The sequence below is a fragment of the Rhinatrema bivittatum genome, chromosome 6 (genome assembly GCF_901001135.1).
Source record: "Rhinatrema bivittatum chromosome 6, aRhiBiv1.1, whole genome shotgun sequence".
NCBI classification, from domain to species: domain Eukaryota; kingdom Metazoa; phylum Chordata; class Amphibia; order Gymnophiona; family Rhinatrematidae; genus Rhinatrema; species Rhinatrema bivittatum.
Window position 1 is genome coordinate 70,810,893 of NC_042620.1, and position 14,020 is coordinate 70,824,912.

Sequence of the window (14,020 nt, forward strand, 5' to 3'; positions counted from 1 at the left end):
GTCTATTAGATATTTATTGACATTAGATTATCTTTATAGATAACTGTATATAAATAACTGGAGTTTGGAAGATCAGTGTGTTGAAGTGATCATAGGGCTCCTGAAGAAGCTATATGCGAAACAATGGCTGCTGTTGAGCCATGATCACTATGAATTAGTCACATTTGGATTTTTAATGCACAAAATCACCACAAAAAAACAAGCCTAAAAATCACGTTACAGAACAACAACAGGAATCTTCGATCAAATAATACCTCTTGTCTAATATTTCCACCCATCAAAATGCTCATCTTTCAACAACAAGAAATAGAGCTTTCTCCATAGCCTGTCCTAAAAAATGGAACTCCTTACCACCTTATTTAAGAACTCAAACGAATATCAAAACTTTCAAAAAAGATCTAAAGAGTTTTCTTTTTCATAAAGTCTACGTTAATGATTATTTCAACAATCTAATTTTAACCAAGACTACCAACCATACTCATGCAAAAGAGATAATGAAATATCGTCTGGCAACGACCATCATAATAGCAGTATGAGCTTATAATTAACACTAGAAGACCATCCTGAATACGTTTAAATACCAATACTGTTACCACTATCCTTTCCCTTCTTTTCCTTATGCTCCCTTTTTCACCACCAACCTTTCCCCGATCCCTTCTTCTTTTCCACTATTAATTTGTGCATCAATGTTTTTAATGGTTTATTCTCTGTTTGATTTTTGGCTGAACCGAATGACAGTATATAAAACTAAACAAACAAATAAATTATAACAAACGCACAAAAAAGTTTATCGCAAATAATGGAGCTGTCCAGGAGGCCCGTTGAGTGAGAGGGTACGCTGTCAGGCTTGCTGATGCAGTTAAAAAAAAACAAAAAAAAAAAACTTTGCAAGACTAATAAGTTAAACTGTTGGTTGTTCTGTATACAATGGAGGACATAACTAATTGATCAATACCATGTCACTCGAACAGCCATATTTTTGTGATGCATAACAAATCAGGTCTTTTTCTCTAATAAAATTTCAGAAACAACTATGGTTTTGTTACACATTGATCTAGCATTTAGCTTTCATTTTGTATTGTAGATTCTGCATGTTTTTGAATATTTCTTCTAAATTAGGTTTTTAAAATTTTCATCCTGTTTGCTTGTAAGTTAAAGGCCAGCATAAATTTCCTACTAGCCTAATTTTTATATATTCCTTTATATATAGACATCAGTAGTTAGCACACATGCTCAGTGATCTGAAGTGGCCTTCTCAGAAAAAGTTTGGGGATCTCTGTTCAAAGTTATATTATAGGACTGAGGGGGCTGTTTGTGGTTGGTAGTTGCCTGGGAATTCTCATGTATGCCTGGACGTTTTTCCAGGCTTTCCTAGAATTCTCTGAGGTATGGTATATGTCAGTGCCAACAGATGATGTCGCCTACATATGTGACTGTTCACTCTTCTGTCTTCGGAGGGCCCTTGTTGCAGGTGAGCAACTTTGCTTTATTCACTGGAAGTTCTAGATACTAAAAAACATATTTTAAGACAGTGTAATATAATTCCTTGTTAGGCACAGTATTGTCAGTAATACATTATGAGTATGTTTGTAAAAGATGGACCTATTAATTCATGTACTTTCTAGCATTAATAATACTTATATTGCAATCTTTTGCAGGAATGATTGTATAGAAAAAAAAGATAGTCCTGATGTGTTTTTCTGCTGCTGTGAAGGCAACATTTGTAATGAGAGGTTTTTCTACTTACCTGAGATGGAAGTCACACAACGTAAGTATTTTTTTGCATTTGACTATTCTATTTTTAATGATAAATATTCTTATGTATTTCATAATATATGCAGAAATGAGTTTCATAACAGGCAAATTCAATGTTCTTTTCCAGTTATCATAATTGTGTATTCAAAATGTGGACTCTAGTATACAGTAACATTTGGGGATATAAAAATTGGATTAGTTGACAATACCTTGTCTAACATGGCAGTGTTATCATACTGCTATAAAATAAAAAGAAAATTCACAAATTGTTTTCCCATATTAGATAAATGCCACTTTTCTATTTTACAGTGCTGGCCACTTCTCTTGTGAAAAAAAATTAGCATCTTTTATAAAACAGACTGCTCATTTAACAAAATACTTTTGTCCAAAAATATAAAGAGGACTTACAGCCAAAAAAAAAAAAGTGGAGTTTTACTGGAACCTTTCATAGTATCATATTACAAGTAAAATATGTATTTTCTGTGGTGGAAAGAGAGAGGATAGGCATCTAAATTTTGTGACTTAATTAGAAAATTAGGATGAATATCAGTTGCAGTACTATACTGTTTTTTGTTTTTGTTTTGTTTTGTTTAGACTGCCAGCTATGCACTTAGGCTTCAAGTCCTACTTTCAAATCCCATTTCCAGCCATACACATGTAAAATTCAGCTTTGTGGAGACATATAGAGGTCCATATTCAAAGACATTTAGCTGGATAACTCAGAAGCTATCTGGCTAAATGAATATTTGGGCACTTATCTGGCTAAAGTCTAACCAGAAAACATTTTATTTGGATAAAATTTAGCCCGGAATAAGTTAGGATCGTTCCGGAAGCGTAACAAGTTGGAGCTGAGCTAGCTGGCTAAATCTGATTGTCCTGCAGACCTACTCTAAAGTTACCCAGCTAAATTAAATATATAGGCTAAGTTAGCCGGATAAGTTTATACACTAGCTTGCTGAGCTGCATGAGTGCTGAATTTGGACCTCATACTGTGTGTATAATTTCATACCAGTGTTTGATCCAGAACTAGATTGTGGCGTCAATTAGGAAGATTGAGAACACTTCCTTTTCCTTACCTCTCTTCATTCATGTCTTACAATGGTAGTAGGTAGATAGGATTCTTTCCCATTCCTTTATTGACACCTGCTTAACTTTATGGTAGGAGATGAAAAATAATCATTACAAAAGTACAATGTAATTTTTACAAATGTATCATTTAACCCATTTTTTTTTATATATCTCCAATTTTATCAAAAAGTTGTAGAATTATTAGATGTCACACATTGGTGCACAGTTTACATAATAACATAGTAATGATGGTAGAAAAAGACCAAATGGTCCATCCAGTCTGCCCAGTAAGTTTCATATGATATTTACCATAGTTCCCTTTAAGCAGAGCGAATGAGCAATTGCTCATATATTTTGGAGCATCGCTCACAAGGTTTACATGGTTCCCATATACATTTTTCTTTTTGCTATATAAAGAAATGCAATGCTAATATTGGCACTCAAAAATTGTTGGTTTAAAAAAAATTGTTGCTCATACAAAAAAAAAACTTTGTGCACACCTAGTCACTTCTTGGAGGGAGCATTGGTAGTAACATAGAAACATAGAAACGACGGCAGAAGAAGACCAAACGGCCCATCCAGTCTGCCCAGGAAGCTTTCGCACTTTTTTTTCTTTCACATACTTATGTTTCTCTTGGCTCTTAGTAACCTTTTTTTTTTTTTATTCTATTTCCCTTCCACCCCTGCCATTAATGTATAGAGCAGTGTTGGACCTGCATCTAAGTGAAATAGCTTAATTTAGTTAGGGGTATTAACCACCGCAATAAGCAAGCTACACCCATGCTTATCTGTTTATTCAGACTATGTAATTCAGTCCTTGTTGATTGTTGCCTGAATATAGATCCACCTTTCTTCATTCCCCCCTGCCGTTGAAGCAGAGAGCCATGCTGGCTATGCATTGAAAGCGAAGTATCAGTCTTGCTTCCCTGCCGTTGAAGCAGAGGGCTATGCTGGATATGCGTGAATTGACAAAATTTCCTCCCCTGCCGTTGAAGCAGAGGGCTATGCTGGATATGCGTGAATTGACAAAATTACCTCCCCTGCCGTTGAAGCAGAGGGCTATGCTGGATTTGCTTGAAAGTGAAGTATCAGGTATTTTTTTGGTTTGGGGTAGTAACCGCCATAACAAGCAAGCTACTCCCCTGCTTTTATGTGGTTGCAAATCCTTTTTTCCACATTTCTTCTTGCTGTTGAAGCATAGAACAATGTTGGAGTCGCATTATTGAATAAGGACATTCATCTCCAGGTAGTAGCCAACATTCCCTCAAGCCACCCCCATGCCTCTTGTCTTCATTCAGATCCTCTAGACTTTATGGATCCACAGTATTTATCCCAAGCCCCTTTGAAATCCTTCACAGTTTTAGTCTTCACCACTTCCTCCGGAAGGGCGTTCCAGGCATCCACCACCCTCTCCGTGAAGAAATACTTCCTGACATTGGTTCTGAGTCTTCCTCCCTGGAGTTTTAAATCGTGACCCCTGGTTCTGCTGATTTTTTTGCAACGGAAAAGGTTTGTCGTTGTCTTTGGATTATTAAAACTTTTCAAGTATCTGAAAGTCTGTATCATATCACCCCTACTTCTCCTTTCCTCCAGGATGTACATATTTAGATTCTTCAATCTCTCCTCATAAGTCATTCGATGAAGACCCTCCACCTTTTTGGTCGCCCTTCTCTGGACCGCCTCCATCCTATCTCTGTCCCTTCGGAGATACAGTCTCCAGAACTGAACACAGTACTCCAGGTGAGGCCTCACCAAGGACTGTATAAGGGGATAATCACTTCCCTTTTCTTACTTGATATTCCTCTCTCTATGCAGCCCAGCATTCTTCTGGCTTTAGCTATCGCCTTGTCACATTGTTTCGCCGACTTCAGATCATTAGACACTATCACCCCAAGGTCTCTCTCCTGCCCCGTGCACATCAGCCCTTCTCCCCCCATCGAATACAGTTCTTCCGGATTTCCACACCCCATATGCATGACTCTGCACTTCTTGGCATTGAATATCAGCTGCCATATCTTCGACCACTCTTCCAGTTTCCTTAAATCCCTTTTCATTCTCTCCACTCCTTCCGGCGTGTCCACTCTGTTGCAGATCTTAGTGTCATCCGCAAAAAGACAAACCTTTCCTAGCGTGTAGCAGATGGACTCAGAACGAATGGGTATAGTGTGCTCGTGCTAGCAGATGGAGACGGATCTGACTTCAGCACGTAGTACATATACCCCTGCAGGAAGTGCAGAAGCTCAGTAATTTCCGTCTCCAAAGCAGTTTGGAGCTACCTCACGCTCGCTGAGCGTTCTTCCAAATTCTAACGATTAAATTCATAGAAGAATCCTACCTGAAGATGAGCCCCGCACTCCTGCGGTGATACCCTCGGGTCCCTCCCCCAGTTGAGTTTCCCGAGGTGATTTCCGTGGTCCCTCGGAGGTAAGAGCCTCGGTCCGGTGGCCGAATCGCGGCAGGGACCTAGCCCCCGAGTGAGAAGGGCGCGGCATAGGAGCCTCGGTCCCTATCCATTCGCGGTGAGGACGGCCCCCGAGCGAGACGAGTTCGGGCGCGGCTTAGACGCAGCGGGTGCACTTCCTCGAGCGTGGCGGTGACGGTAATCACCCTCTCCCCCCCGCAGCCGGAGACCGCCCGGGAAGCGCCGAAGATCAGGTAAGGCGTACATCTTTACTTTGCTGGTCTCCGAAGAGCGAGGATTAGCGGGGTCTGCCTACGTGGAAGCCTGCCATTTTGCCTGCCTGCTCGCCGCCTCGATCTAGTGTTCAGACTAAGCGCACAGGCAACGGGCGCGTATGTTAGGCGCCCGAAAGTAATTGGGTGCATATTATATTGTTTGGGCGTGCGTTGATGGGCGCACATTAATCGGCGCACATCTTTCGCGCATATTACAAGGCGCATACTTTCGGCTGGGAGCGCACCGGCGCATAGAGATAACAGACGCAATGGAGCGTATGAGAGCCCATGCGTCCACAGAGCCGGCACCTCCAGAATCAGGCATAAGAGCTCTAGGCCTCTGCTCAGCATGCCACCTTAGAGCCACACAGAGCGAGGAAGCAGACTCCCTATGTGCCCAATGTGAGGAGGCCCTGGGAGTTCCAGGCCAGGGCCGGTCCCAGCCCAGATTAATTGCCAGTTCCTCAGGGAACACCCCGGACCTAGCAGGCTGAGGTGAGCAGCCGGGGAACCCTAGAGACCTGGTGCCCCTAAGGCTAGAACCTGCTTCGCTCTCCTAGGTGGAATTATTCAAGGGGATTCACGCCTTTGTCAAGATGCAGTCTGATCCCCGAACAGACCCATACGTACTGGATGACCCTGCCCCTGGACCCTCTAGACCTAGGCATGGCCACCCGCCACCCGGAAGCCCCACTTATGGGGATTCAGATTGCTCTGAGGAAGAAGGCGAGCTCCCCGAGCAGGGAGAACTTCCCTCGGGGATAGAGCCGTATCGAACCATGAGACGCTTCTTTCTTAAGGAGGATCTCCCAGACCTGGTCTCTCAATGCCTGTCGGAGCTGGCTATCCCGGGCCAAGGCACCCGAGGGGAACCTAGAATGAACCCCCTGCTAGAGGGCCTTTGTCAAACGGCTCATCATTTTCCCCTCCTTCAAGCAGCACAGCAGCTAATCGATCTGGAGTGGAATGCGCCGGAGGCCTCATTCAAAGGGGGTCGGGCCTTGTCTAGCATGTACCCCCTGGACCCGGCAACCAAGGAGCTGCTGGCGTGCCCCAAGGTAGACGCCATAGTTTGCGCAATTGTGAAGCGCACCACCATTCCAGTGGAGGGAGGGGCGGCCCTCAAGGATGCACATGACCGGCACCTGGACGCCATTCTGAAACAAGCCTTCTAAATCCCCATCATTTTGGATTTCCTGCAAGATGGGCTTCAGAAGGGTCTGTCCCTCAATTCAATCAAGGTTCAGGTGGCAGCGCTATCCTGCTACGCCCCAGGTGTGACGGCAACAGCATTGCCGCACACCCAGACGTTTCACGTTTCCTGAAAGGGGTCAAACACATTCGCCCGCCACTGAAATGGCCAGTGCCCCTGTGGAACCTCAACCTAGTTTTGGAATTCCTAGCGGGACCCACCTTCAGACCCCTCCGAGGTCTGTCCCTCCGTTTGTTAACCTTGAAGATGGTGTTCTTGCTGGCCGTATGCTCAGCATGCCGCATCTCAGAGCTACAAGCGCTGTCCTGCCGCGATCCATTTCTCAGAATCACCCCAGGGGCTATCCATCTTCGCACGGTTCCTTCCTTCTTACCCAAAGTAGTCTCACACTTCCACCTCAACCAAACCATATCCTTGCCAATCATGGAAGGGTTGAAGAAATCTGAAGCAGGTCGAATACTGCATCATCTCGACATCGGCAGGCTGCTGTCCAGATACCTGGAAATGTCGGAGACAGTATGAAAGACGGACCACCTGTTCGTCCTTCACAATGGGAAGAGGCAAGGAGAAGCGGCCTCACGGGTGACTATTGCTCGCTGGATCAAAGAAGTTATCAAGGTGGCCTATGTAGAAGCGGGAAAACCACCACCTCTACGAGTCAAGGCTCACTCTACCAGAGCACAAGCGGCCTCCTGGGCAGAAACTAGGATGCTGTCGCCTGCAGAGATATGTAGAGCGGCAACGTGGTCCTCCATCCATACCTTCTCCAGATTCTACCGTCTGGACGTCCAGGTCAGGGAGGACACAGCATTTGCAAGGGCAATCCTAAACTGACCTCGGGCAGCCTCCCACCCAGTCCGGGAGTAGCTTTTGTACATCCCATTCGTTCTGAGTCCATCTGCTACACGCTAGGAAATGGAGAGATTACTTACCTGATAATCTCGTTTTCCTTAGTGTAGGCAGATGGACTCGGCATCCCGCCCGGCTGCCGATATATATGGGAATTCACCGTTTCAAGGTAAGCCATGCTTCCTTACATAGGGCATCCGCCCTGCCACGTGTCGACGCCTTCCGGTTGAGAACACTGGCGGTCTCCAGCTACTGTCAATCGGTCAGGTTAATCATGTTCAGTTAATCAATCTGTCAGTCACACATATATCCATAATGCTTTTGCAAGGAAGATTACTGAGCTTCTGCACTTCCTGCAGGGGTATATGTACTACGTGCTGACGTCAGATCGTCTCCAACTGCTAGCACGAGCACACTATACCCATTCGTTCTGAGTCCATCTGCCTACACTAAGGAAAACGAGATTATCAGGTAAGTAATCTCTCCATTACCTTCTATCCCGTCCGCAATATCGCTCACAAAGATATTGAACAGGACCAGTCCCAACACCGACCCTTACGGCACTCCGGTCAATATCACTCTCTCTTCAGAGTAAGTTCCATTTATCATCATACATTGACGTCTGTCTGTCAACCAGTTTGCAATCCAGGTCACCACCTCGGTACTCACTCCTAAGCTTCTTATTTTATTCACCAGTCTCCTGTGCGGAACAGTATCAAAAGCTTTGCTGAAATCCAAGTAGATGACATTGAGCGCTCTTCCTTGATCCAATTCCTTGGTTACCCAGTCAAAAAAACTCTATCAGATTTGTCTGACAGGATCTTCCCCTGGTGAATCCATGCTGCCTCTGGTCCAGCAATTCTGCCGACTGTAGATAGCTCACTATTCCTTCTTTTAACAGTGACTCCATTACTTTTCCCACCACCGAGGTGAGGCTAACCGGTCTGTAATTACCAGCCTCTTCTCTGTTTCCACTCTTGTGAAGTGGGATCACCACCGCTCTTCTCCAGTCACTCGACACCACTCCTGTTTCTAGGGATCTATTGAACAGGTCACACAGCAGACCCGCCAGCACATCTCTGAGCTCCCTCAGTATCCTGGGATGAACTTCATCAGGCCCCATGGCTTTGTCCACTTTCAGTTTCCTCAGCTCTCCCCATACATTCTCTACTGTAAATGGAGTTACATCTACTCCATTCCCCTCTAGTTTGTTAACTAGCAATGGTCCTTCTCCAGGGTCTTCTTTAGTGAACACAGAACTGAAGTATTTGTTTAATATTTCTGCCATTTCTTCGTGTCTCTCCACACATTGATCCTTTTCACCTTTCATTTTCACTATACCACTTTGAACTTTTCTCCTTTCACTGATGTATCTGAAAAATGTTTTGTCACCTCTCTTAATCTCTTTGGCAATCCTTTCTTCCACTTGACGTTTTGCTGTCTTGATTACTTTCTTTGTCTCCCTCAGTGCTACCAGATATTCTTCTTTGTGCTCCTCCTTTTGGGATCCTTTATATTTTTTGAATGCTGTTCTTTTAGCCTTTATTTTGTCAGCCACCTCCTTGGAGAACCAGATAGGTTTCAATTTTCTTTTGCTTTTCTTAACTTTTCTAACATATAGATTACTTGCCTTGGTAATTGCTCCTTTTAGTTTGGTCCACTGTTGTTCCACATCTCTCTCGTTCTCCCAGCCTACAAGTTCTTCCTCCAGGTACTTCCCCATTTCATCAAAGTCCGTGTTTTTGAACTGCAAAACTTGGGTTCATGTGCTTCTTTTCCATATCCTTTTTGTGATATTAAACCATACCGTTTGATGATCACTGGTGCTGAGATGGGTGCCCACCTGCACATCAGAGACATTATCTGCATTAGTGAGCACTAAATCAAGTATAGCTCCCTCTCTTGTGGGTTCCATTACCATTTGTTTGAACAAAGCTCCTTGCAGAGCATCCACTATTTCTCTACTATTGTTAGATTCTGCAGATGGGATTCTCTAGTCTACATCTGGCAAATTAAAGTCTCCAACAATCACCACTTCTCCCTTCTTTCCCATCTTTTGGATGTCTTCAACCAGATCTCTGTCCAGCTCTTCCTTTTGGTTTGGAGGCCTGTAAACCACTCCAATAAAAATGGATGTCCCATCTTTTTTTAGGTTGGCCCATAGTGCTTCTTCATTGCCCCATCTTCCTTGCAACTCAGATGCTTGGATATTGTTTCTGATGTAAAGAGCCACGCCTCCCCTACTCCGTGCTGGATACCCCCAAGCCTTTATGTTGAGTAGTAATATTTACAATTGGACATGCTTCTTGAGCATGCTTTGCTTTTGGTCTTGGATATAGAAGTATTCTTATGCTTGTTTCCCTAGTACTCTAGACTGTAAAAGTCAGGGCCCAGCATTGGCTTTTGTCTGAATCCTATTCTCCCCCCTCCCCCCCTTTGGAATTAGAGAGAGATGTTGCAGTTGCACCAAAAGCAGCAAGGCTAATCAGTTAATGGTAGTAATCCACATGATTTCTGATTAAGGGTAGTATTTGTTGCTCCTTCATCACCTTCAAGCCTTCCGTGACTGTCACAGGCAGCAGAGAGCTCCCAAACCAGCTCCTCGGTCAACTCTGGGGTTGGGGTTTTGACTGGGCCGCAGGGAGCATAGGACAGTCACCTGAACCCAGAGCGATGAACCCTCCGGTTGAGGGCAGGCTGCAGTTCTTTGTGAACCAGTGGCCCAGTGTAACCTCTGACCAGTGGGTTCTGTCCATCATCTATCAAGGATACCAACTGAATCTATTGGGTGCCCCTCCAAATTTCCTTCTGTGCCCATACAGGGGGCCAGTAGCACATCAGGAGGTACTTCTAACTGATATTTCCTCCCTCTTAGTAGCCAGAGCGATCAAGCCCATTCCACCAGGGCAAAGAGGGCAGGGATTTTACTCCAGGTACTTTCTGATTCCATCCCATCCTAAGGGCCTTCAGCAAGTTTCTAAAAAAAAAGAAAAGTTCAAATGGTTTCTTGGGGCACCTTGATCCCCTTTTGCAAAAAGGGGACTAGCTGTGCTCCCTCAACCTAAAGGACACATACACCCATATCAAGATCTTCTCTGGTCACAGGAAGAATCTTCAATTCATGGTGGGAAATCAGCATTTCCAGTACCAGGTGTTGCCAATCAGGCTCACATCTGCCCCAGAGGTCTTCACAAAATGTGTGGCTGTGGTGTTAGCCACCTCCGCAGATTGGGAGTTCATGTTTTCCTGTACCTAGACTATTGACTGGTCAAGAGCACGTCTTAGGCAGGAGCTGTCAAGTCTCTGTGCTTGACCATTCAAGTGTTGTAGTCACTAGGTTCGTTCCCAACTACCCAAAGTCCCACCTCATCCCATCACCTCAGTTGGACTTCATAGAAGCCCTGCTAGAAACAGCACAAGCCAGGGCATTTCTGTCTCACTAGAGGGCCATCGCCTTGGTGACCATTGTGGCAGTGGTTCAACAGAGCCAGCAGGTATCAGCCTGGCACATGTTGAGGCGGCTGGGCCATATAGCCACAACCATCCATTTCTCTCCCTTGGCATGCTTACACATGCACAGAGCCCAGCGGACCCTGAGGTCACAGTAGCGCCAGGCCACTCAGTGTTCAGGATTGCATCCAAGACACTCCATCTCTCAGGGATGTTTTGATCTGGTAGCGGTACTTTTCAGTCTGGAACAGGGGATTTCCTTTGAGTCTCCCCACTCAAATTGTGCTAACCATGGATGCATCTACTCTGGGGTGGGGAGCTCATATATATATATAGGCTTGGCACCCAGGGCCTGTGGTCCACTCAGGAACGTTCTTGTCAAATCAACTTCCTGGAGCTTCGGGTTATGGGTTTTCAGAGATTGGCTGACCACCAAAGTTGTTCTGATCCAGACTGACAACAGGATTGCCATGTGGCAAGTCATAAGCAGGGAGGCAAGGGATCACACCTCTTGTGTCAGGAAGCAGTCCAGATCTGGTTGTGGGACCTATCCCATGGGATGAAGCTCAGGGCCACAAAAAGCTGACCGGAACGGAGAGCGTGGTAGTGGACAGCGTGAGTTGAGCCTTCAGAACTCACGAGTGGTCCCTGGACTAGGGGGAAAACCGGACATAGATATTTTCGTGACCCCCCTGAAACGGGAAGGTGCCTCTGTTCTGCTCCCTGCACAGGACAAACCAGCCTCGGACGCCTTTGCCCGTCATTAGGGCAAGGGTCTTCCTCATGCTTATTCTCAGATTTCCTTAGTTGCGAAGACTCTCTTGAAGCTTTGCAAGTACAAAGAGACTATCATTCTCATAGCCCATCATTGGCAGAGACAGGTCTGGTTTCCCCTTCTTCAGGAGTTGTCCATCCAGAGACTGATTGGGACTTCCCCAAATCTCATCATGCAAGACCAAGGCAGGCTGCAGCATCCCAAACTCCAGGCCCTGTTGCTCACAGCCTGGATGTTGAGAGGTTAATCCACTTGACCTTCAAGAGAATGGATCTCAGATCCTGGTGGCTTTTAGAAAGCCTTCCACTAGAATGTCCTGTGGACTGAAGTGGAGGAGGTTTTCTGTGTGGTGTAAACAGAAGGCCCTAGATCTGTTCTCCTGCCCCAAACAAAAACTGCTTGATTACCTTCTACACCTATCGGAGGCTGGCTTAAAAAAACAACTTTGTTAGAGTTTATCTTAGTGCAGTTGGTGCATTGCCACCATGGTGTAGATGGTATGCCCATCTCTGTACAGCCTATGGTGGTTGTATGATTCATGTGGGGCCTGCTCCTACTTGAAGCCTCCCCTAAGGCCTTTTGTGTGTTGGGACCTCAGTGTGGTGTTAGCTCAGCTGATTAAAGCTCCTTTTGAGACACTGCACACCTATGACATGACGTACCTGACTTGGAAGGTCATATTTTTGATGGCTTTGACTGCAGCGCACAGCGTCAGCGAGCCACAGGTCTTAGTGACTTATCCACCTCACACTAAGTTTTATCATGACAGGGGGTCTTGCTTAAGGTGGTGATGGATTTCCGATTTAACTAGTCAGTCATCCTGTCAGTATTCTTTCCCAGGCCCCATTTGCACCAAGGCAAATGAGCACTGCACAGTTTGGATTTCAAATGAGCCTTAGCCTTGTACCTGGAGTGGATAGAAGCCCATAGACAGTCCATCCAACTTTTTTTTTTTTTTTTTTTTTTTTAATAAGAATAGGTTGGCCATTGCCAAAGAGATGCTATCCAGTTGGCTAGCAGATTGTATGTCCTCCTGGTATGCCCAGGCATCTTGGGGATCATGTCAAGGTTTATGGTGTCAGAGCCATGGCAATGTCTGTGGCCCACTTGGCGAGCAGTTCCCCTGGAGGAGATTTACAAGGCTGCGACTTGGAGTTCTCTCCCCACATTTGCATCACATTACTGTCTGGATAGGGATGGCCGATGCGACAGTAGGTTTGGCCAGTGTGTCCTTCAGAACCTGTTTGAGGTGTAGAACCTAACTGTCTCAACCTAGGGTCCGTTGTTTGGGTTCAGGCTGTCTCCCCCCTCTGTTACCAACAGCTCTGGTGGTGGTGTGCCCATTGGCACCTGGTTAGGTGCCTGTTGCTCCCCAACATAAAAGGGGACTAGTCTGTAACTAGGTATTTGCCCATGTGTGAGGACTACCATCCTGTTTGTCCTCGGAGAAAGCAGAGTTGCTTCCCTGTATCAGATGTTCTCTGAGGACAGCAGTATGTTAGTCCTCATGATAGCTGCCCTCTGCCCCGCGGACTTGGGTTTCTCTGTTTTTTAATTGTTAATCATAATTCTATGTTACAAGATTGAAGAGGGACCCCGCGTGGACGCATGGTATAGGGCATGTTGGGCATGCTTAATGTGCCTAGTCAAAGTTTTAGAAACTTTGACATAAGTTTTCCGCATCAGGGCTCCATCTGATGATGTCACCTATGTGTGAGGGCTAACATCCTGTTGTCCTCGGAGAATACCTATTACAGGTAAGCAACTCTATCTCCTTTTACATGTTTTCTGACAATTTTCAGAATTATCATTAGTTCTGCCACTTTTCTTGATAACAGAAATTCTTTATATCAGGTATGGCGAACACAAGCTACGAATAAAGACATTTCTTATCATTTTGCTAGACCAGTCCAGACACATGGATTTTTTACATCCTTCCAGCAGAAGGAGATGGAGATCACAACTTTTTCAGTGACATCACTGCTAGGGGTGGAGCAGCACAGGCACTTGCCAGCCATTTTTACCTACAGCAGATAATGGCTGGTGCAGCAGAATTCCATGCTCCCAGGTTTTGGGCTTCAGGGCTTTCCTGGTAAGGCTAATTTCATGGTTTCTTTGCTCCCAGGCCACCTGCTTCTAGGTCAGCAGTCCTTATTGCTTCCTGAGCATCTCCTCCTCCACTCTCCTTTCTGCTTTACTTGTTTTCTTTCAGTGTTGGTAAATTTAAAAAAAAA

The 14,020-nt window shown here is 45.2% G+C and overlaps 1 protein-coding gene across 3 annotated transcripts in view; it reads left to right on the forward strand.

Annotated features, from left to right (window-relative positions):
- ACVR2A (activin A receptor type 2A) overlaps window positions 1-14,020 on the forward strand; it is a 404,271-nt gene that overhangs the window by 176,507 nt on the left and 213,744 nt on the right. For all 3 annotated transcript variants that reach the window (XM_029605421.1, XM_029605422.1, XM_029605423.1), the window contains one exon: window positions 1,659-1,768. In XM_029605421.1, the coding sequence (XP_029461281.1) occupies window positions 1,659-1,768 (110 nt within the window). The remainder of the gene's footprint in view (window positions 1-1,658; window positions 1,769-14,020) is intronic.